Raw genomic sequence first — 24,164 nt, 5'->3', positions numbered from 1 at the left:
ATGAAGAATATTATAGTGCACCAGCCTGACTTCTAGATAAGGACCACAAAAAACAACTTCTTTTGGGTTGCTTCTATTCAGATAAGTACACACTTACCCTTCTGTAAGCACACACTGCCACATCACAACAGAACACTTAGTTTTATCTGTACCACCACAGCTTTTCTGTACAGACTGCTGTGATTTGCAGACAGAAAAAAAGAAAAAAAAAACCACCAGAAAAACCCAGTCAAGCACAAAATACCACATTTGAACTATTAGGCAACACTTATTAGAAAAAATTGTTACTTTTTTATTCAAGAAAGAGGTATTTCATCCAACCATAGCACAGGAAACACTCTATTCACAATCATTGTTTAGCTCCCATTTTCATTGCAATGTCTTTCACAATCTTGAGCACACTCTACCTCACTTTCTCTGTTTCACAAAACTGTTGCACATTAGTAGCTGAGGTCAAAAATTGTTAAATAATAGAAGAGCAACAGCTCAAGAGAAAAAAAAAACAAACAAAAACAAACAAAAAATACCACACCACAAAAAACAGCAGGCTGAAATACTGTTAAACAAGTACAAGTAATTGGCATTCCTCTGAAAATGCCTCTGATGTACTCTCCTAAGCAGACAGATACTCCAAACAACTTCAAAAAATACTCAAAGCTACTGCACAAGTGCTGTTACTTCAGACAGGTAAAAAATCCAGGTATTTCTGGATTTTTCATTTCATGAAATTAGGTGCTACTCAGTTTTCATCTTACCTTTCTCTGGTAACATTTACAGAAAAATTAAAAACAAAACAGAACAAAACCAAACAAAAAGCCCACACACTTCTGCTGCTAGGTTCCCTATTTGTTGCTTGGTTAAAAGGATAGTAAACTTCTGCCAATGCTGACACAATGCACATCAGCATGATCCTATTCACATCATTTTCGTGCTTTTATCTGAAAATCTCTCACCATGAAAAAAGATTATAAACCCTTCTATCCATACCCACAGCTCTGAGGCACTGTAATCAACAGCACAAGCAAAATGTTACAGTATAAAGTCACACATTATGTCTTGGCTGCACTACTGGCAAAGTCAAATACAGAAAATCTCAGACCAAGAACAGCAATTTCAAATACAATGATCTCATACACTTCCAGTTTCGTCACTTTTGTTAAATAAATTCCTTTCCAACAATGCAGCCAAAAGCCCTTCTTTTGTCCTGTATTAATAATAATAAAAAAAGTTAAAACACAACTTACAAAAACATTGCTCAGTGAGGAAAACAATTCTTGCAAACAGACGATGAACTCAAGCCTTTCTGCTCTCACTTGTGCATTATTAATAACTATCTATTTATTTATTATTAGTAATTAACAATTAATTATTAAACTAAGGAGTCTGCTCCTTTCCCTATGATCATTAATCTTTAACTACTATGCAAAGAGGTATGGCTTCAGTTACGGTTATTCCCACTCACATGGCCCAGGCTGCCCAGAGAAGCTGTGGTTGCCCCCTCCTTGTAAGTGTTCAGGACCAGGCTGGATAGGGCTTGGAGCATCTTGGGCAGGTGGGAGGTATCCTTGCCCATGGCAGGGCTTTGGAACTAGGTGATTCCTAAGGTCCCTTCCAACCCAAGCCAGTCTGTGATTCTATCATCCTATGACATGCATGAACAGACTGTAGACCACTACACAAACATGGACTGAACGTTGGAAAATGGGTATTTGAAACTCTGTAAGCACACCTTCCACTTAAAAAGTAAGTGCCCTGACTGCCAATATGAGTACAAGGCAGGCTGTAACATCACTACTTGCATTTTGAGAGACACAGCTGTTGCTTCATTTTTCACAAAACATTGGCAACCACAAGGCATTACTTGAAACATCTGAAGGTTCATTTTGAAACAAAACAGCGAAAACATCTTGTTTCTAACAAGGTGCAGCAAAAACAAATAACCAGCTGCTCATCCTCCTCAGTACTACAACAATATTGCAATTCTGGACATGGAACTGAGCAGAAAATACCTTTGAAAGCATTTACTCTGAGGCCAATGACAGAAAGAGCCCTCAAGTAGTGGATCTGGGGTTCCTTCATGCATGGATACTAACTGCAGAACAACTCGCCTCTCCCTGTCACCCAGCATTTGATCCTAAAGACTTTAGATTCAAATGGGAGGAGTTATTCTGGCATGTAGTCAGACTGTTCTCACTACTCCAAACCTCATCCAATTCTGCATGGACAGAATATTATCCGCTAGTAACTAAGCAGCCTCCACAAATCTGTAGTAGTGACAATTGTTATAAAACACCTAAAAGACTACAGCATAAACTGAGTGCTCCATGCCCCTTTAAAATAGTACTATACATTCTTGGTATACATTCTTTAAACTATTAAAATCCTGAAATTAAGGTCTTCTTTAAACTCCTGTACAAACTCAGCATTTCCCCCCCAGTAAATTCACTACTTCAGAACATCTCTGTCTTGCTTGGGAAAACATACTCAGGTTTATCCAAAATCCATCATTCAGCCAGCAGAAGAGAAAGTTTTCTGGCTCTTGATCCATATCAACTTTCGAAGAACAAAGGCAGACTGCGTATTAAGTGAGCCATAACAAAACATCCTCTTGACCATTTAGAACATGTTTTTACACATGCTCCATACTTCTCTACTGCTTCAGAAGTTATTTTCCGTGGCACACACATTGGCCAGTTTGCCTAGACCTCAGTGGGAACATGGAAAGTGTAGGCTCACAATACACCTGCTGACTAATGACAAAATGCTCATGATCCAGTTCCTGACTAATTACAAAATACAAACTGAAACACTGGCCTTACTTTCTGAAGTGCTGGGGGAAGCACGAGTCACAAACACAAATGCTACCTCCCCTCTTTCATCTTATTCTCGAAAAATTGTCTCTACCTCAACTTCAAAATTAATTTTAAATTCCCAGTTTAAAAATTCAATTTATACAAAGGCATTAAAAGATCTATCCTAAAGGCAAGCAGTAGACAAACTGGTCTGTATCACTCCTATTCTTCACAAACAGCATGCAGGATTGAATGCTCACAAAAATACTTTTAAAATACCTACTGTAAGACTCCAGACATTCAATTTTAATATTATTTTTCCTTTGTTAACAGATACATAGCATCTACTGTGTTATGATCATGCTTCTGTTAATCATCTGAATGAAGAAATACAGCATGTTTACATGTTCATTAAACATGGAAATGACACAAGAACTGTGCACATGCTGAGGACAGAAATAAGATCAAAATTATTTCAACCTATGAAACAAAGATCAGGAAAATTCAAATTCAGCAGGATCAAGTATGACACTTAGGAAAAGATGAAAGACTGCACAAACACAGGACAAACTTGAACAGCACAACTAACCTTCAAGGAAAAAGGCAACAACTCAGATAAACTCTACTGTATCATACCAGTATAAGAATGTGGGTAGGGTACCATGCTGTAATGCACGATACCACCAAATCTATCAAGGGACATAAAATAATCCCGGTGCTCTTCTAGGTATGCATACTCGCATACCATTTGAAAACATTTCTTTGTTATGTGTCCTGATTTGGGCCAGGATAAAGGTAATTTTCTGTCTTGTACTTTTGCTTTCAGCTAAGTCTCTTGTAAGTAGCTGCACTTGCTGAAATTAGCAGCACGTTTCTCAGTATCTGCTTCTATTTATCATTACTGTTTCCTTAAAGCTGTGTAGTTTAGCTTTCAATCCATAAGTCTCTCTCCATTATTCTCTCTTCTTTCTTTATGAGGGAGGAGAGGGTGATTAATAGAGAGCATCTGTTATTCAGTTTAATTGCCGTACCAGTGTTAAACCGTGACAGTTATGGCAGTGCTCTTCCAGAAAGGCATGGAGTGAGCAGAGAGAAGTCTGAACAATCCAGGGAAAAGTAATACAGATCTATTAAATATGACTAACAAAGAAATATGCAAGAATTAGGTTTTCAGTGTAAGAGAAGGTAAGCACAAGTGAAAAACACAGTTACAATTTAAATATCTGTCAGGTTGTAGTTACTAGGAAGAGAATAACCTGTTCTTCACTTCCATTGATAAGTAGCAAGGCAATGTTGCATCAAGACAGAAAACAGGGAGAACCCATCCAGTGCTAGGAATACTGGAGCACTAGAAACACAGAGTCTTTGTCACAAGAAGCCTTTAAGAACTTCTCAGATAAGCACCGCAGGAGCTGCTAGTTTTTTGCTTGGTGGGTTTTTTTGTTTGGTGTTTTGTTTTTTTAAACTAATCTATATGGCCAGAAAGAAACACAGACAAGAAGTAAACTGCATCCCATTTATCCACTTATTCTTACCTCTTTGCTTCCTCCAGATGACAAAGGTATTCATAGGCTACATTCTGGCGTCTTCTTTCATCCATTTCCTCTGCTGTTAATCTCTCATTATCCAAGACAGCTGAAAAAGGTCAAATCACACTCTTAGATTGTTGAAGATTGAATGTAACTGAACAGGCATACCAAAAATCAGATCCAGTCTTTCCCACAGAATCTCATCACAGGTTTTAGCTGGTTCAGAACATACCTGTTTCACAAACTTACCATCTTCCCTCTCAGATTTTTCAACTTGACTGTGATCCTACTTTTTTCACCTGCAATTTCTTACAGTTACCTACAGAGGGGTGCTACAGCCCCGCTCTTTTCATGCCTAAGGCTGAATACTGCACCTATGGTCTCAAAAAAAACCAAACACACCACAACCCAAATTGTTTTAGGTTATACAGACCAAGTTGGCAAATAAGAAATGTCTCACACTATTAATAATCTCAAGTTGTCTTACAGCTAAAATAGCTTCGACAAAAACATGCGAGTGATGAGCTACCAACTACATCTCCTGGGATCAAACAAGATCCTGGTTCAAACTTCAACAGGTCTCTGAGACACGGCAAAAGCACCTTTCTGATGATTCCAACCCCACCTGAAGCTACACGAGATGAAAACTGTCCCAAACCATGGGGCAAAGCCTACCAGGAAGCAAAAATTCCCTCGAACTCCCCAGTTCGATCCTCCCTTCTGCCCCTAACCGAGCACAGGCCCCCTGCCCTGCGCTCCACGTGCTGCCCGCCCCGCCCGGCACCGCCCGCTCCGGACGGCGGTCTCTTACGACATCTCCCAGTCGCAGCAACCCGTTCTTCCCCACCTTTGCTCATTTTTGACGTGGCACCGTAGCACAAACGAGCACGTTTCGCGGACACCTTGCACCAAAGCCTTCTCCCGCACAGCAACAGTGAGGAGACGGAGGTGCCCGACAGGAATGTGCATTCCGCCCGGTACGTCAGGTGCCGACACCAGCGGGACGGAGGGCGGCAGTCGCTGGTCCCCCGCCGCGCCTCCTCCCCTCAGGGACACACACCCTCCCCCGGCAGACATCTTGGGCGAGGCACGGAGCCCGCCCGCGGGAGACGAAGGCGGGGGAGCCGCGGGGGAGCCCCTGCGCTGCCCACCCACTGCCCCCTCCCAGCGCTCTGCAGGAGCTAGGCTCGTAACGCCCAGGAGAGACGTGGAGCTTGGCCGAGCTCCCGCCCCTGCAGCGCCCACCCCGAGGGCCGCGCCCTGGGGCCCGCGCAGAGAACCTGCAGGGTCCACCCCGCCCGCGGACCCGTCCTGGAGCCAAGGCCCCCTGCAGACCTCCCCCCGCCCTGCTCGTAGCACCCCAGCACCAGCCCTGGGAGGGACGGGCAGCGGGGGCCGGTAAGGGCGTCACCAGGCAGGTCGCAGCTCGGCGGCCCCGCGGGTGCCCGTGCGCCGCGGTACTCACAGCCGTAGTGGGGCCGGGACATGGCTAGTCCGTCCACCTCCTCAGTCGCCATGGCGCTACGCAGGGCCCGACAGGGAGCAGAACAGGGCGCGGCCGTTCCTCTTCCTGTCGCCCGGGTGTGGCGGGGGCGGAGCCACCTCCCGCGCTCGCCGCTCCGCCCGCCCCAGCCGCGCCCTGGCCGCCTCCGCCACCTTCGTGTGGTGACGGAGCGGGGTTTTAGGCAGTCAGCCTCGCAGCCGGCATTACAGGGATACTTATTTTCCTCCAGTTTCAAAATTTGACCGATCGAACCTGTAAAAAATTATTCTTTTAAGTGTTTGGCGTTAATGTCGAATCACTAGGGGACAAGAGCTCCAAAAGTAAGTCTCTTATTTGAACTGCTGTTACCTGTTGCTTTGCAGATATTTATAGGCCACTTCCTTTGTGAGGAAGATTACTGTGAATGGTGTTAAAAAAAAAAACAAACACGTTTAGAGCTCCTGAACAATCTGAAGCTGTGGTTTTATAGTTACTAAAATAACCAGCTGCAAACTATCACTGAAACATAAGGTATCTCCAACCTCCTCAAGTTCTTCTCAAAACAGGATACTATATAGAGTTGTCACATACGCCCTTCCAAATTATTAGTCTTGCAGTTAAAAAAAAATAAATTAAAATAAATAAATAAATAAAAACACAGAAACCAATAGTTTGGGGGATAATAGTCCATTCAAACAGCCTTCCACTTGAAGGCAAGAACGTCAGTATAACTCAATAGCCACTGAGACTACTAAACAGGGTATTCTTTATTACAGCACTGAGTACATGGGGGCACTGCTCCTCCAAACACACACACCACTTGGCTATTCAGTTACACTTTTATCCTTACAGATAATACCTATGCATTACATTTCCATACAAGAAACAGGGTTATTCAAATAATCTCCCAGAAGTTATTAACTGTTATAAGATTCCACCCATTTCCACATGTGCACCGTCTCCTGGTGGTCGTGGGCAAGGTTTGTTGGGAGGAAGGTTTGAAGTCTTCTACTTTTAACCATCAGCCTTGAATTTTTGCACTTAGGCAAGAAATGCTGATGCAGCAAACCAGAACTATTTGAGTCTAGCTTTTCTCTAAGCTTGTCAGCATCAGCTCCTGTATTGCTCAACTGCAATAAATCAGAGGTATCCTGCCTCAGGATGCCCTGCCTGGCCATTTCATTGTTCCTGTGTTAGCAAGTTTTAACCCTTTGCATCACACTGAATAACTGTTCACATGTATCCTTGTTTCTGGCAAAAAAAAGCCTGAACATGGAGTAGGATCTGCTATCTGCTGTAGATCTGCTATCTGTCCCATTTAGCCCCAACAATTTTAAGCCATCACTTTTCTCCATAGCTGTCATATCCAAACTAGGGCAATAGCACACATGAAACTTAGCTGAAATAACTTAATCTATTGCCATTCTGTGTCTTAGCATCCTTCACTATGATGATTCATCTCATCCTTATTGGTTTTATCTTGGTGCTTTTTTTTTTTTTTTTTTGTACTCCACATGCATAGCCAGCCATGACCTTTCCCTTTAAACTCCAGTTATCCTGGAAAAGCTGAGCTCTTATCTTCTATGTGGGTAATAAGATTTAGATTCCTATTAATTTTTGCATTACCTGGTTTAGCAACCTTTCCTGTGCCCAGAAGCTCACAATGCCCTGTAGGAATCCAGATGAAGCTGTCTCAATTAAGTGTGTATGTATATATATTATATATATATGTATGTGTGTATATATGTATTATATGTATGTGTGTGTGTGTGTATATGTATTATATATATGTGTGTGTGTGTATGTATATATCCACATATATAAAAGACTCCTGCTCCTCATATACTTGATGATACTGTTTTGTACACCGTAGCATTTTAGACTATGGAGTGATAACAGCTGCAGTTGCTAGCATCAGATCAAAATCTTAGTAGTCAAATAAGTTACTGACCTGGTCTTAAAGAAACACAGAGACTCAGACAAACACCCTCCCCCCCATCCCTCAATGCTAGTTCATAACTTAATCTCAGCACTAGCCCAGGTAACTCCCACAGCCCAGATCCGCAGGGAATTTTGCATGAAGCTCTGGAGAAACTGCAAGGGAAACAACTGCACACTTGGGGCAAGAGAACACAGACCTTCCCGTTCCACATGCACCATTCCACATGTTCCTTCCATTGCACCAGCCAAGCCAGGCAGGAAAAAGGGAAGTCTGGCTTTCAAAATGTGTCCCTTCAATTCTCTAGCTTCCAGAGTCTGCTTTTGCATCCTGACCTTGCTTCAAGTAGCCCAGCAACTGCCTAGGATACAGCCCTGTGTGCACACTATCTGCAGGGTTCCCTGTGAAGCCCATGTCTTGGACAGTTCTGCTGTAAGTCATGACATCATGTAGAGCATAGCAGCAGGCTGCTGAAATAGCAGGAGTTCTTATGCTTTGGAAGCAAGTTAAGTTAGCGATCTCCCCCCCTGAGTGCTCATGATAAACTCTTCTCCTTCCCCCATGACACTGTAACACAGGCATGCTCTGCACTAGCCAAAGGCTCTTGAGCTGGAAAAACACACACTTGTCCCCACACGCTGGGTACAGTTTCTCTTGATGAACCTGTAAGCCCCAAGGAAACCCCACAGCTACCTGGAAAAAACAGAACAAACCAAACAAAAATTCTGTAATTAAACTCTCTGCAGTACATACTGTCTTTTTATCCACTGTGGAATGCTGTTCTGTTTTCTCTGTGCTCCAGTGTAGACTACCTAAAAAGACACTTGGGGAACCAATAAAGTCATTTAAGCCCAGAGCAGGCCACAATATTGAGCTGGAAGCAAGTTAGTAGTAATGAGCCAAATTACAGATTGTAAAGCAAAGACACAATGAGATATATAGTCTGACCAGTTCTGAAATACCAGCCACATGCCAAACACCCTGCATCAAACCCACAACTTTCACCATCAAAGCAGGACTCCAATGATGCAAAAGCCACCCAATCTCTATTTAAGTTGCTTTAATGGTTAATTGCAATCTTGCTTCTAGTATGGTTCACTTGCAGCAATTGACTGCCTTCCACAGAAATCAGGTCTCCCCACAATGCCTGCCTTCAACAAAGGAAAGATCCTTCTGGTCCAGTCAAATTTTACACCCCATTTACTCCTGCCCCATTCATAAGGAAGACACTTGGGATGTTCCATTACTTTGTGAAGGACTATTGCTGTAAGCTTAGTTTCTGGCAGCAGATTACTATGTTTCAATTCAAAATTTGTCTAATAGATAAAATATGTAATGTTTACATTAATAAAGTTATTACATTAATAGTACTGTACAAAGACACCACTCAATTACATATTTAGTCTTTATAGGCTAAACTTTTTTCAGTCAATTATTGAGCTCATTACTACTTCCTATAAGCCATCTACAGCATACTTAGCTTTATAATCTACTGAAAACAGTATTTAAATCCAGCATTAATCAAAGCACATCTGTAAGCACAGAACTTTGGCCCACAGCATGGAACCAAACCAGAGCCTTTTACCAACAAGGGAAGAAGCCACTAAAAAACTTCAACAATGCAAGATTGAAGCCACTGAACCTCAAAAACAGCTTCCTAAAAGCAGGGATAGTACACAGCCAGGTGCATACAGTAGTATTTGTGTCAATTACAAACTAACACCTAGCCAAATTCATCAGTAGTTATTCAGACAGTAGCTTTGTCAATATGAAAAGGGTACTTTTATTACAGAATTACATGACAGAACAATACTCTTTTGGTTCCTAAGTTGCATATAGAGATAGCTGTAGAAAGCAAACACATACGTGTCAGAGAGATTCCATTAAAAGAAAAATATCTTTAGAAAATGTGGCAATATACTATAAGTTATTAATCACTGTAAATGCTGAACAGTTCTCCTTCCTACATTTCAGACCTCATTGTGAAAAGCTGACCGTGTTTACAATCGACAGTTTAACAGATACCTATTCTATGACACTTAACACTAATTACTTCTAAACGGGTAAGTGCAAAAATACACATGAAAAAAACCACTGCCAAAAAAAGAACATAAAAAGGACATTGCTAAAACCTAGTTTATTAGATAACTCCGCAATTTTGAAAGTGGGCAGTTTTGATTAGAAGACTACCTCGGTTAAGAGAGAAAGTAAGGAAACTGAGACTATACAATAAATATATATAGTATTTATTATAATTTAATAAGTGGAGAAAAGTAGCTGACACTGGTAAAAAACTGACAATATAAGAAACAGAAACTCGGTAAGGAAAACCAAAAACCAACCTAGAAGGCTGGGGTTTTGCTGCTGTCCCGGAAGGGACCTTCCAGAGCAGTGCCTGCCACCACAGCCACCCACGTAACTCAACCCTATCCAAGCAAACTCCAGGGGCCGCCGAGGGCGCGGCCACCCTTCTCAGCGACCTGGCGCCCGCGCCCCTGCCCGCCCTGGCCTCGCCCAGTTGCTGTCTGGACGGAGGAGACTCCGTCCCCTCACACACGATCTGCTGCACCCCACCCACCGCAGCCGCCCCTTGCGCCCCAGGCGCCCCTGGCCCCACCCCCCTTCCCGGCAGGCCCCGCGCGCCTTCCGGCAGCGCGCGCGGCCGGCGGGGCACAATGATCCACGAGCTGCTGCTGGCACTGAGCGGGTACCCGGGCGCCGCCTTCACCTGGAGCAAGCGCGGCGGCCTGCAGGTACTGCCCTCACCCCACCCAAGGACCCCGGACCCCGCCCCCGCCGGGCCGCCCCACCCCACACTCACCGCCGTTTCCCCCCCCTCAGGTTTCTCAGGAACTGCCGTTCCTCCATCCTAGCGAGACCAGCGTTCTGAACCGGCTCTGCCGCCTTGGCACCGACTACATCCGCTTCGCCGAATTCGTAGAGCAGTACACGGGACACGTACAGCAGCAGGTGGGGCCGCCGATCCCTTCTGGTTCTCCTCAGTGCCTGGGTGCCGGCCCGGCCGAGCCGCTCCCAGCTCGCGGGCTCTGCAGCGCGTATCCGCAGCAGCACGAACGCGCTTTCCCGAGCAGAGCTCCGGGAGTCTGCCTGATGCAGATAAGGCAGGATGCGGAACTGCGAAAGATGGACTAAATGTAAAATCTGCTTCATGGGGAAGCTTACTGTCATAACTGCAGTAGTGCCTGGTCACTGCAGACGGGCCAGGATTTGCACAGAACTCTCATTCCCATGCTGTATCGAGTTCTTATGGCATGTGAGGAGTGTTCAGATCCAAAAGCCATATATAAGTACAAGGAAGCACTGAAGATAACAGTGGTTCCCAGCAATCGCATATGTCCACAAAACAGCTGCATGTAACTCTGCTCAAGTAACTCCTTGTAACAAATTCCTGGCCTTTTCCTGGGGACTTTTTGGTGGGGGAAGCTTCATGTCAACAGTTGGACCACTGTCCGCCAGCGTAACACTGCACAGAAGCTCCATTACTGTTTAGAACTAAGCTGCAAAGTTGATGTAGATTTTATTGTTTGGTTTCAGGATCATCATCCATCTCAGCAAAACCAAAGTGGATTACATGGCATTTATTTGCGAGCCTTCTGCACAGGTCTTGATTCGGTGCTGCAGCCGTATCGACAAGCACTACTTGACCTAGAACAAGAGGTAAAGGACAGAAACTTGAAACAAGAGCCTGTCCTGCTGCTGGCAGATTGTGGAAAAGTTAGTATTGCTGCAATTAATATGCTAAGCACTAGGAGCTAAAGAGGAGAGGAGGTATTTTCATATTAGATATGTCTTCCAAATTTTTCCTGTGAGGTGCCATTGTAAATGACTTTTCATTCTAATAAGCATGGAGACCCCTCTACCTTCATTTCAGTAAGTGCCCCCTTCTGACACAAACCCAGTACTGTCTCAGACTATATTGTGACTTTTTTCCAGTTGTAAAGGATTTGATTTATCTCTGCTAGATTAGCAGCTGGTGTATCTTGGGTAGCATCACCATCCAGTGGTTGTTACAGCATCAAATGGCACACAGCCCAAAAGTATGTGAGGGGAAAAAAAAAAAAAGCTGTGGGAACTAAAGGCTTAGAATATAGAGACAAACAAGTTTTTTCACTTATGCATACAGTATTTTAATTTTCATTAATTGTTTTGTTGTTCTTACAGTTTCTGGCTGACCCGCATCTTTCAATCTCACATGTTAATTATTCCTTGGACCAGGTATGTTGTGTTAGTAAAAAGGTGGTGGTCTTTGGTTACTCTTACAACTCCTCTAGTCTAGTAAGAAAGAGGGTGAGATAAATAAGGGTTAGTCTGTGATGCTATGCCATCTCTTTTTAACACCACCACATTTGTAGTCCCTTAATCAAGCTCAGAGGATCGCTTGCACTGTGATGCAAAGTTAGGTCCTCCAGCTTCACTACTGCATACTCTTCACTGGCTGTGTTTAGCCTGAACTGCAGCTGGAATACACCTTGGTCCAGTGGAGGGAGAACATTCTTCCTAAAGATCTTTATGTCATGTTTCTAATTTGTGGGGAAAGCCAGATGATAGCTTCACTAAATTATTGTAATTGGTCGTTGTCCACACTTACTTGAGCATAGTTTTTCTCTTTCCCTTGCATAGCAACTTAATTCAATATTTTGCTCTCCTTGATTCTGCAGTTTCAGTTACTCTTCCCATCTGTGATGGTCATGGTGGAACAGATCAAGGCTCAGAAGGTACAGTAAAAATGTAGCTATTTTTTTTCTTAACAAGTTTTCTCTTCAGCCATAAAATTCTTTCTGCCCTCATCCCGGACCTTTAACACTACAAAAAAGTGTGGTTTCAGTAATGGGTGCTATGTTGAATAATTATTTTTCAAATCCATTTATACTGGACTGGACTTGACTTGGATCAGTATGATTTTTGAATACTTGCATTTTATAGTCTCAGCACAATTCATAGTATAAGGTGCTGCTTCATGAGTTTCTTCATTTCTGCTCCTGCTTTCTCCCACTGTCATCTAAAAATACAGGGAAGAAAAGGCAGAACCTAGTGTTTTCAGAATTCAGAGGAGATGCTTACTTTTTTAAGGGAAGGAAACTTTTTGAGAAATTTGGGTGTAGAGCCATACATAGGCCTCTTCACTACATGGATCATGTTACATCTTTTTTTCTGTAATTTGTGCAACTTGTTAAGGCATATTCTTATTAGCCAAAAGCATAGTAGTGTTTAAATGTCTCAAAGGTCAGTACAGATCCAAACAACAGACCTAGTCTAACTGTGTTTTCTTTCTGCAGATCCATGGATGTCAGATATTAGAGACAGTCCACAAACATAGCTGTGGGGGGCTGCCTCCTGTTCGCAGTGCTCTTGAAAAGTAAGTAGATACAGTAAAGATACCATTTTGTTCTTCTGTAGGTAGTGTCAAAGTGTTAATCTCACTTGTGAGAACCGAAAATGCCAGGCAGGCTTACATGATACACAGGTAGGAGTAGCATGCAGGGAAAACTGTCACAGTCCTTCCTAATTTATCTAAAGCAGGCTTATGGCAGGAATTTTGCCTTTCTCTGTGTTTTAGACTTAGGGGATGAGGAAGGTGCAGACCCTGTGCTTTTTCTTCTAAGGTCTACGTGAACTTCTGCATATGGTAGAACTGTTACTGTTTTTTGATCCTTAAAATGATAAATGTCACTGGGTGAACGTTGCTAGATTTGTATGTCCTTGAGGAGAAAGTCAGATACTTATTGAGTAGAAACAGAAGGACTGGAAAGCCATTACAAATTTGCTTGTACTTTTGGTATCCCAACAGATCTCTGTATTCAGATGGTATGTTCATTTCGCAAAGCGATTGTTCCACCTACCTCTGTTTAAAATAAGTACATAAACAGATAAAATTCACATTAGCCACTTAGCATTTGCCATATTGCCTGGCTGCCTAACTCAGCTCTCCAGAATGAAGTACAGTGATGTTTTGACTCACTATCTGTTTCTCTTGACACCAGGATTCTGGCTGTGTGTCATGGAGTCATGTATAAGCAGCTGTCTGCCTGGATGCTGCATGGGTTGCTCCTAGACCAACATGAAGAGTTCTTTATCAAACAGGGCCCCTCTTCTGGGAATGTCCCTAGCCAACCCGAAGAAGATGACGATGACCTAGGAATTGGGGGACTTACAGGAAAACAGCTACGAGAACTGCAGGACCTGGTAAGACTGCAAATCGTAGCTTGGCACTCTTTGGTCCTTAGGAAAATGAAGAAGAAATAGATTGTCTTCTGCTTCAGCACAAGCTGTGTTAGACTGAGACTTGGCAGGCTGGCACATCCACAGAAGAATGTAATGGGTTGCAGCTATGCATTAGGGGCAGAGACATACCATTTGGTACAGCTGGATAATCTCAGGGCAGAAAGCCCAGTAGATAGAATCTTTGTAGACACGGATGTCAAGTAGTTGAAACTGCTGTACTCACCCTGCTCCTGACTGACTCTTCTGATTCCTTACCGTTAACTCTGATCTGCTCAACAAAGGCATCAGTGGTGTGAGCAATCACAAGGGAAAGAGTGTGGAGAGTTGGGTGGTGACTTGGATTGTTGACCTTTCTATTGGCAACTGTGTCAGATACCTTGCACAACTATCTGTTGTGCAAATGTTACTTAACAGGGTAATGCTATTTGACAGCACGTGGGAATACATGCTATGCAAGACTTAAGAGGATGCCAAGAACTTGTCCAGGGTGCCAAATTAAGGAAGGAAGCAACCTGCCAGTGTACTGGTGACATAGTAACTCCTCATGTAGGTGGCATACTACTAGAGTGCCCTTGTACAAAGTGGCTATTATTTCACTATATTGAGTAGAGGAAGAATGTGAAAATGGATGAGTCTTCTGGATCCATGGTGGAAAATGTAGGCATCAAGAAGATCACACAAAGAGAGCCTAACTTTTCTTCAGTATTATTGGCTTAGTGTCAGCAGTTCTTCGTCAGAGAGTAAAACCAGAAATCCTGAGTTTTGATGGGATGTACTGATAAAGTACTTGCATTTCCTCATCTAAAAGCATCAAAAGAATCTTAAGAATTACCAAGCTATGAACATTAGTATACAAACTTGGACTAAAATATCCTTCTAAAATGAAGAATTCTGTAGATACCAAGCATTCTCAAAAAAATTTTAGCTCAGTTTTGGTTGTTTTAACAATAGACTAACAAATCTAATTCTCCAGTAACAAGAAAGCCAAATGAACTAGTCAGTATTGCTGCTGAGAAGGAAAATCTTGCCTCTCTAGATGGAGGTTTTTTAATAAATATATTCAGAAAAAAAGTTAATGTGTACTGTTTTAAACACCTTTTGGAGGAACTGAGAAAAATCACCTAATTTATGCTAGCAAGCCTACAGATCTTTAGCCTATGTGCTCACTAGTGGAGGTATTTACACTTCGCCTGCATCACAAGTGTTCTAGCAGTGTTAAAACATATACTGTTGGGTTGTAAGGGACGATTATTTTTTTGTACTGTTAATTAACATTGTTAGGGCTGCAAAAACGTACCGTAATGCAATTACAACAGACCTTCCTTTTGCTGATGAAACATTATTCTTTGAGAGAGCCAATTTGCTGCTATTCTACAAAAGTTTAACTTTGCTTTTTCCCACATCCTCTCCCCTCTCTGATGAAAGCAACATCTTCTCTAGGGAGATTTAGTATAAAAAGTGTGCAGAAGTTTGCAGGCTTACTCAAATGATGCAGATCATGTTTGCCACCTTTTTACTTACTTCCAGTGTTCCTAGATTCCTCCCTTGTTTTTATATACCTGTTCTTTTTTCCTCAAACTTTTTTTTTCTTGATTTCATTTCCCTGGGGTCTCTAACAGCGCTTGATTGAGGAGGAGAACATGTTAGCTCCATCTCTAAAACAGTTTTCTCTGCGAGTAGAAATGCTGCCTTCATACATTCCTGTCCGAGTTGCTGAGAAAATCCTTTTTGTGGGAGAATCTGTACAGATGTTCGAAAATCAAAATGTGAACCTGACCAGAAAAGGTAAGGAACATCTTTCTTGCAGCCTTTGCTCAGTTATGAGTGACTGACAAGTATCTTCCAAAATGCTGTATTGAAAAATTCCTCAAGTCACTGACTGTTAGCTTCGTGACATATGGATGGTTGTGCCAGGACAAAACTGTGGTCCCAGCATTCTACTTCTGATTGATTTGAAGGTAGCTGTGTAAGAACAGAATGAGTTAACAATTAGACTTCCCAAACATTGTCTCCAAGTTTCCAGCTTGGAGGTCACTGTCTGATTTTCTTTGTATAAATAAAGCAATTGCAAAGGCTTTGCTTTCTTTTCAGTTTGCATCCCTGTCCCTGAAGGGTACAGACAGGCACAAGGACACATTTGGTCTGAATTTGTATGTTGCAGAATGACATCACAGGGTTAAAACACATTCACAAACATAAGAGATTAATTCTAGCGTGGTACCAAAGGTTGCCATGGAAGATGAATTATCAAGGTAGAGCCTTTAAAACAACAACAGAGACACAATTCCAGATGATGGTTCTCTTTAAGAGCCTGGTAATTTTCCATTGGAGACAGTCTTGGAAATCCATTACTACACCAGTTGAGGAGGACTGCTGTAGAGGTTATTTCTTGACCTTATCTATGCAAAAGTACTCATAATTTGAGCAACATTGCAGAAAACAGAAGACCAATTAAACTGGATTGTTTTCTTGCTGTAGGAGAAGCGAGGTGAAAAGAAATTGGTCTTCAACCTGTGTTGGTTCAAAAAAAATAAATCCCCCATCTCAAGATGTAGGATAGACTTGAAAGGGGCAGGCAGAGAACCAAACTAAGTGGTTAATTTGGCAGAAAAGCTATAAGTTCAAAGATCTAGCTTAGTCCTAAGAAAAGGGCTGTTAGTGGCAATCATTTACATATAAAGTATTTTGGGTTTTTACTGATAGCACATCACTGCCATGTTAAGTGTCTATATTGTACTGTCCTTGTACCTTGGTACTTGTACTTTGAGGCCTCCTCAACTTCACATTCCTCACTAGACAGGAGATGGGGCTGCCCGGACAGCTCTTCTGCCACATAGTGCTGGAAGGGATCTGCACTTCTCCAGATGGTACTCCTTTTTGTTGTCCAAAACACTGTTCTTACAGGCTCCATCCTAAAAAACCAGGAGGATACTTTCGCAGCAGAGCTACATCGACTCAAGCAGCAACCACTCTTCAGTTTGGTGGACTTTGAATCAGTGGTTGACTGGATACGAAGCACTGTTGCTGAGGTAAGGATCCTAGGAAGGAGAATGACTTTACAGGCTGAGGAGTTCTTCAGTTGTGTGAATGACTGGGAGAAAGAAGGGGGCTCTGCAGAGTCAGTGACTGAGCGCTACAGGAAGCCTTCATGTTCTTATGGGGCTCATAGCTTCATGTTACCCCAACTTCTAATGACAACCATACTTTCAGCATAACAGGTGGCATCTCACTGGAAAAGTTGTTTGCTTTGGCTATTTTGAATATTTTGGTTTTTCTTTGTTGCTTTTTTTAATGAGCCTGGAACCGGAGAAGATAAATAGGTTAGAGAAGTGAAACAAAGCAGGGGTGGAGCTGATTTCACAGGAGTTTTTGTCATGGGTCTCCATGTATCTTGTGAAAATATATAAAAAGCATTCTAAATAGAAGCTTAAGGGTGTTCTCTTATGCATTTTATAGCATTTTATATAGGTGCTTTTTTGTATGCATCACAAGTATTTTAAGATAGCTACTGTTGTCACTGAATGGGTTTAGATAAATCTGAGGGGAGTTTTCTTTTTATTTGTTTGGTTTTTGTTTCCTCACTAGCATCTCTGGAAACTGATGGTAGAGGAATCAGATTTACTAGGACAACTGAAGGTAATATAACTCCTAGCTTGTTTTTACTAAAGCAGCTTAATTTTTTTCTTTCTTCTTTTTTAATGGCTTTTTCCTATTAAATACCTTACTATCTTAGAGTCTGCATTTTCTTCTTTAAGGAAAATCTGTTTTCATTTTCCAGGAACCAAGAATGAGCACAGGGTGATAGAAATTGGTGAAAAAGAGAGTTAGAGGGGTATGTGTATGTGGTTTTGTGATTTGCATTCTGAAGCAAAGGCAGCATAGACATTTTGGGCACTGGATAAAAATCATTGCTCTCCATCTGTGTTTTGAAATGGCAGAAGCTGTGCAAGCAATAGTAAAAACTGATTCTATCAGCTAGGATGCTTAAATTTTCTGCTCAGTTTTTGATATGCCTATGTACAAAAAACCCTATCTTCACAGATTATAAAAGACTTCTACCTTTTGGGAAGAGGTGAGCTGTTTCAGGCCTTCATTGATACTGCACAACACATGTTAAAAACACCACCTACGGCTGTAACTGAACATGGTGAGTGTTGCTTATTCACTTACCCAAGTATCCTCACTGTGGTGTAAGGGGAACATGATGAGCCAGGTCCAGTACAGAACAGCTCTGTCATATCCTCTAAATTATGTCCTTCGTTTTGAAACAACAGCACTTGTAAATTAGAACGTCTCACAGAGTGGGCAAAAGTAACGTCGCAGATTTTTAGGTGGCATGTTTCTGTCCATATTTGAAACTGGAATGAAATGGAAACAGTACAAATAGTGTCACTATTGTCTTTTATGGCCAAGCAAAAATAATAAATTAGTGCAAAATTAGCACTAGCTGCATCATCTTGTGTTGGTTACTGTGCTCTCTTGTTGTCAGATGTCAACGTTGCGTTTCAGCAGTCTGCTCATAAGGTGCTTTTAGATGATGACAACCTCCTTCCCCTTCTTCACTTAACCATTGAGTATCACGGAAAGGAGCACAAAGGTATCTACTTGCATGTTTGGTAGTGAGTTAAGATAGGAGATGATGAGCTTTTTCTCAAGTCCTATTACCCTCCTCTCAAGTTAAAGAAATATTAACTTTGTTCCCTGTGTGATGGCCTAGCCTGGTTTAGCTCCTCTTATTCTGTTCTTTCCCCTTTTATTCCTTGCCACAATTGTAAAAGAGGACTTAATTTAGGACCTCATTTTTTTTCAGATACTTGTCAGACTCGTGAAGGGCCTTCCCGGGAGTTATCTCCACGTGAGGCCCCCACATCTGGATGGGCAGCTCTGGGCCTTTACTACAAAGTTCAATGGCCACTGCACATTCTCTTTACTCCTGCTGTTCTGGAGAAGTAAGTACTAGGTGTGGTCTCTATATATTCATTTATAGGTTCCCTGATCTCAAGCACACACTAATGTGTCAGGGTATATATTTTTTCTCTCTCTGGAGAGAAAGGAGAACAAACTTGCTCCTTGAACTTTAAATTACTCTTTCCACTTACTGATATTGAGGTTACTTGTTTTAAAGCCAGTAAAACCTGCAACATGCTGACAGATCTGCACTATTTTACCAACCGTGCTACTTTAACAAAACATTGTCAGCTCTTTCCTCCTTACAGTGAAATTAACTTTGTTTTTTAGGTCAGTAACCAATACAAGCAGAAAACTGTTACTCTGAGATTGACCATCACCTGACCTAACCTCCCTGTTGCTAGGCAACCCATTTCTTTATTCAGTCTTGGATTGTTATGTTCTCCAGTACCTGCATCCAGGGAAGATTTTAATCTTAAAACAAATTGTGGGTTTTAATTGTAGGTACAATGTTGTGTTCAAATACCTGCTGAGTGTGCGACGAGTCCAGGCTGAGCTACAGCACTGCTGGGCTCTCCAGATGCAACGCAAACACCTGAAATCTAACAGAACTGATGCCATAAAGTGGCGTCTGAGGGACCACATGGCTTTCCTTGTGGACAATCTTCAGTATTATCTGCAGGTCAGGATTATAAAGAAAGGTAAACTGTATCAGTTAATTAGAAACTGGCAGAAATTCATGGAGGGAGCACTGAACTCCTTTTTTTAGGGTTCAGATTCCTTGTACCTTAAGGAAATCAGAGTTTCCTTCAGAACAAGTCTAGAAGTTTCTCTGAGTTCCCAGCCTTACTGCTACAGTTATAAAGTTTTTGGACTTGTGAATTTGTAAATGTTAATGGAAATGCAAGAGCTCTGGCTCTCCAGTGTTACTCATCATTTGTGAGAAGCCACAGGCATCTCTGAAGTCGCATAATTAAGATACTGTCCTGGCTTCTTCCCTTGCCCCTTTAAGTGAACTCCAGTTTGATTTCACAAATTATCTGGGGTTTTTTTGTTTTGTTTCTTTGTTAAGAATTGAAAGAAGCCGTATTCCGATCATTTGAACTAAGACGAGACTTTTCAAGTGTAAACACCAGTTACTAGTAGAGCTTGATTTTGTGAGAATTGCATATAATTCAGTTAATTGCCATAACAGATGAACGGAGAGGGCCTGGCTTTCTAAATTCCCCACAGTCATCTGGCTGAGCTTTTGCACTGTAGTCATTGCTCTGAGATTCCAGACAGTAACTCCCAAAATTTGGAGATGACTGCGATCAAATACCTGTTTACACGCCAGTTATATACTCTCTCAATAATCACAGAAAGTGACTGTTTCCCTTTCTACTTAGATAATACACTGAGGTATCAAAAATTGTTCTCCCTCCCCCCATTATGTACTACTGTTGTAGATAATTCCCCATTCAGGAAGCAGAGAGGTGGTGATCCTCAAGTAAGATCCTAAAGTAAGAGCAGCAATAAGGAAAGGAAGTTTCTTATATAAAACTTCTGGATGGCCTGAAGTACTACCATTCCTGAAGGTACTCATGAGATTTCTTCACATACTCACCAGGTGGATGTCCTGGAATCACAGTTCTCACAGCTTCTGCAGCAGATAAATGCCACACGAGACTTTGAGAGTATACGACTCGCTCATGATCATTTCTTAAGTAATCTGTTGGCTCAGTCTTTCATCCTCCTAAAGCCTGTAAGTTGGTCTCTTTTTTACCACTTTTTGCAAATTCTCTAACTGCCCTGAGAAACATACCTTTTAGAACAAACTCTCTCTTTTAAAACAGATCAGTGATAATCTGCAGAGCACAGACTACAATTCTAGGAATAAAGCAAGTATAAGCTAGAAAATATAGCTGAATTATCACTTAATTTATGGTTGGTGAGTGTGGATGTTGAATTCCTGGCAGCATCATTAAATCAGGATTACTCTAGTGTTCAGTTAACCTTATTAATTTAAATTTTGTTGCTTTTTCTTCATAGGCAATTTTTATTAAGGAAGTACTAATTAGCACAGTGCTAGGAGCTGTATTCCTGAAATGCATTAGATTAGGAAAAATTCCTTCTCTTGTTTATCTTTTAGATGATAATAGTTGAGGTGTTCCTAAGTGGACTTTAAGGGTGATTTTTAGTGTTGTTTTAGTCAAAAGAGATGTTAACAGTGTTGCCGGTATTATTAAACATGTAGTCTCTCAACAACATCCCAAAAGAGGCTTGGTATCAATGAAACAGTGATACCACAGATCTTGTGTGTTTCATTATTTTGCTCAGTCTGTGAGGCTACAGCATAAAGGTGGCAGCCCACTAATCATCCAGCCCCGGATGTAGATGCACCTAATATTTAAGTCCTTCCACAAGAAACCTTAGAAAATACTACAGGTGCTTTAAACATCATCTTTACTAGAAAAGCATGGTAACAGCAAAATCTTGAATGATTAATACTGAAACATCTCAGGTCCTAAGACCAGCTTTCCTTGGTTTTGAATTGTTTAAACTAATGTCTTGTACTTTTTATCACATGCAGGTTTTCCACTGCTTAACTGAAATTCTGGATCTTTGTCACAGCTTTTGTTCTCTGGTCAGTCAGAATCTGGGGCCATTGGATGAACGGGGTGCTGCACAACTAGGTATTTTGGTGAAGGTGAATCTATGCTTATATGGAACTTCTTCTCGCATGGAAACATTTACCTGAGCACCCATCTTGGTTTTAACAGCTGTAGAACAGAAGTTAGTTTAAGCTAAGACATACAATATGAGTGCTTGTAATTATTTTAATTTATCGACTGTGTCTAAGTCAAAAAGTCTGTGTGCACAGGGAGGAGGAATGTGGGCAAATACGTAAAAATTATCCTAATGGAATAAAAAGGAATTAAATACCAGCCTATGCCTCTACCCCTCCTTTTGGATACCCAACATATAGTAACTGACAGCTTACCTTAAAATCATTACTTCTCTTGCAGCGATTATTTTCTTCAGGCTGTTAAAGGGTGGTTTAGGTAGGAACAGAGATGAAAGGCTTGCTTGAGTACTCAGAACTGACTTCTTCTAATTTTCAGGGATTCAGTCGTCAGTCATCACTTCTTTTCAAGATTCTTTCTAGTGTTCGCAACCATCAGATAAACTCTGATTTAGCTCAACTGCTGCTACGCTTGGATTATAACAAATACTACACCCAGGCTGGAGGAACCTTGGGCAGGTAGGAATATCTTCAGGATTGCTTGTAAGCATTACCCTGAGGTACCTGCTTATAACCATTAGCTTGAGGAACCTGAAGTACAAAATCTAAGCAATATAAAATGTTTTTTTAATTGTGTAAGCCAAAATAATTAGAAGCAAAGTGTTGATAAATACTATGACAGAAAAGTAAAACAGCAGCGTGAGTTTATTTTTTGCTTTCATGCGTTTTTCCCCTTCAGGTTTGTTTCACCATGAAGCTGAACTAGCTGCTAGTTCATATTGGCTGAAAAATGCAGATGTGGGTCAGTAAAGGTCAGTTCCTTTCAACATATAGTTAATACTATAACTTTCCCTTGCAGTTTTGGTGTTTAAGCACTAAGATCTTCAGCCTGTGACCAACAACACATCAAGCACTGGAGACTGATGCTCTTAGAGAGTCTGCCATCATCTGAATTTTTCTTTGTACCTGGCTCCTGCCTGGTGAGCAAATGTATGAGGAGGAGTTGGCAGGAAGTGCCATTTACATGAGGCTGTCCAGTAATTGGAGAAAGCTAATCCATTTTTTCTGAACTAGTAAAAACATGCTTTCTGCAGCCTTGCATGTACTTAAAACGCTTCTAGGGAGTCAGTCTGTGCCTTTTCAGAAAGTGGGAAAAAAACCCAAGAATTATGTCTTGATTCTTCATTTGTACTTTGACCTTTCCAGTTGGAGTGTGGAGGAGGTAGTCTTGTTCATGACTGAATGCGGTTTTGGCTGCATTCAGAAGGTCCATTTGTGCAGTAAACTGATTCACCCTACAACACCATGCCTGCTAATCAAATACGCACCTCTAGGTAAATAAAGCAACTGCAACAGCAGTTTGAGGTAACAGGAGGAGGGGGAAGGAATAGATTTTAAGAATCTCTTGCCATGCAGTGCACTGTTTTGGCATATCTGTATAGGTAAAGAAGCCACTAGTGATGTCATGTGCTTTCTTTAGAAAACACATTACATGTGTGCTAAAAATATGCACGTCAAACAGAAATAGAAACTTTGCACTAATCAAAGTACAAAGCTCTCTCTGCTGGCAGAAAAGTGTCCTAGAATGAAACAAAGAAGAAAATGAACTAGGATGCCAGCTCTGAATGTACTGTTTTAATTCAAGACTATTTTTATTTGGAATGCTACTAGTGACTATGCTGAACCCAAATAAAAACCATCTGGTCATACAATTATGTGGAATAGTGTCAATGTCTGTCCCCAAGTGCAAAAGGACTAGAGTAGCACAGCATCCTATTTAAATTAAAAGCAGTGTCTGGGAAGTATTTCCTTCATGTTTCTAAAATTTCCTGGCCTTGTGGTAATAGACAATCTTGCACTCCGTCCATGAAGACGAATGGCTGAAGAGAGCCCTCCAGTGCCACTGGGGTGTGGCATCAAGTTTCCCAGTTTGAACACAAAGGCTGCTTGGAAACCAGCTTTCCCCTCAAAGCCTTGGTATTTTCACAGTACCTGAAGCTGCAGGTCTCGCAGGAGTTACAGTGTCCTTCAGGGAAAAAAAAAATCCTCTGCTCACTGAGACACAGTAACAACAGCAAGCAAGTGTAAGGCCTGGCATCTTCAATGCACTACAGCTATTCATGGTCGGACTGTGCCTGACACAAGTTTAAAGTCCTGGGACCATGAAAAAGGCTTGAAAACAGGAGAAAGGGTGTTAAAGTTTAGCTGTGGAATTTACAGACCAACACAGTCAGGTGACCTAGCAAATGACAGAAGGAAAGATAAACATCTAGAAAGACTTAACACTTCTGAAGCATGGGACTAAAGACTAAAGGAGGCTGGATGGAGGCCTAGAGATACTTCTAGGCTATGAGAATTGTTAAGTGAAGAGCTGCTGAACTCTGGCTTGTTCTTATGCCAGCTGGCCACTTCCTCTGAAGTGCCTGGTTGTGAATGCAGCCCCATTACCATATAAACGAAGATACACAGCACTTACATATTGTTTGCACCTCTGTGTCCCAGCAGTTCAGTTGTCCTAGGTCACTACATCTATATATCTACTTAG

General features: G+C 41.7%; 2 protein-coding genes across 2 annotated transcripts in view; one reads left to right on the top strand and one right to left on the bottom strand.

The window, feature by feature from the left end:
* Positions 1-5,936, bottom strand: part of IQGAP1 (IQ motif containing GTPase activating protein 1) — a 50,037-nt gene extending 44,101 nt beyond the window's left edge. Inside the window, exons 1-2 of the mRNA XM_030456697.1 lie at positions 5,787-5,936; positions 4,328-4,427 (exon numbers count right to left, since the gene is read on the bottom strand). Of these exons, the coding sequence (XP_030312557.1) occupies positions 4,328-4,427; positions 5,787-5,838 (152 nt within the window). The 5' untranslated portion in view covers positions 5,839-5,936. The remainder of the gene's footprint in view (positions 1-4,327; positions 4,428-5,786) is intronic.
* A 4,437-nt stretch (positions 5,937-10,373) lies between these two features.
* On the top strand, positions 10,374-23,324 carry TUBGCP4 (tubulin gamma complex associated protein 4). Its single transcript, XM_030457155.1, has 18 exons — positions 10,374-10,496; positions 10,585-10,713; positions 11,299-11,421; positions 11,926-11,979; positions 12,423-12,479; positions 13,041-13,120; positions 13,746-13,947; positions 15,606-15,771; positions 16,891-17,015; positions 17,572-17,622; positions 18,028-18,133; positions 18,476-18,583; positions 18,797-18,935; positions 19,399-19,576; positions 20,504-20,638; positions 21,467-21,583; positions 21,999-22,138; positions 22,479-23,324. The coding sequence occupies exons 1-18, from the start codon at positions 10,419-10,421 to the stop codon at positions 22,489-22,491; spliced, it is 2,001 nt and encodes a 666-aa protein (XP_030313015.1). The 5' UTR covers positions 10,374-10,418; the 3' UTR covers positions 22,492-23,324.
* Positions 23,325-24,164: the final 840 nt, after the last annotated feature.

The sequence above is a fragment of the Calypte anna genome, chromosome 10, assembly GCF_003957555.1.
Source record: "Calypte anna isolate BGI_N300 chromosome 10, bCalAnn1_v1.p, whole genome shotgun sequence".
NCBI lineage: Eukaryota > Metazoa > Chordata > Aves > Apodiformes > Trochilidae > Calypte > Calypte anna.
The sequence above is the reverse complement of the archived record's forward strand: the minus strand, read 5'-3'. Positions and strand labels throughout refer to the sequence as shown.

What these genes read in the sequence shown, in the direction of transcription:
- TUBGCP4 (XM_030457155.1), top strand. Translation starts at nt 10,419, where the DNA reads ATGATCCACGAGCTGCTGCTGGCACTGAGCGGGTACCCGGGCGCCGCC. An exon ending in TACGAAGCACTGTTGCTGAG is followed by an intron (nt 17,016 to 17,571) that starts GTAAGGATCCTA and finishes TTTCCTCACTAG; the next exon opens with CATCTCTGGAAACTGATGGT. An exon ending in CTTTCATCCTCCTAAAGCCT is followed by an intron (nt 20,639 to 21,466) that starts GTAAGTTGGTCT and finishes TATCACATGCAG; the next exon opens with GTTTTCCACTGCTTAACTGA.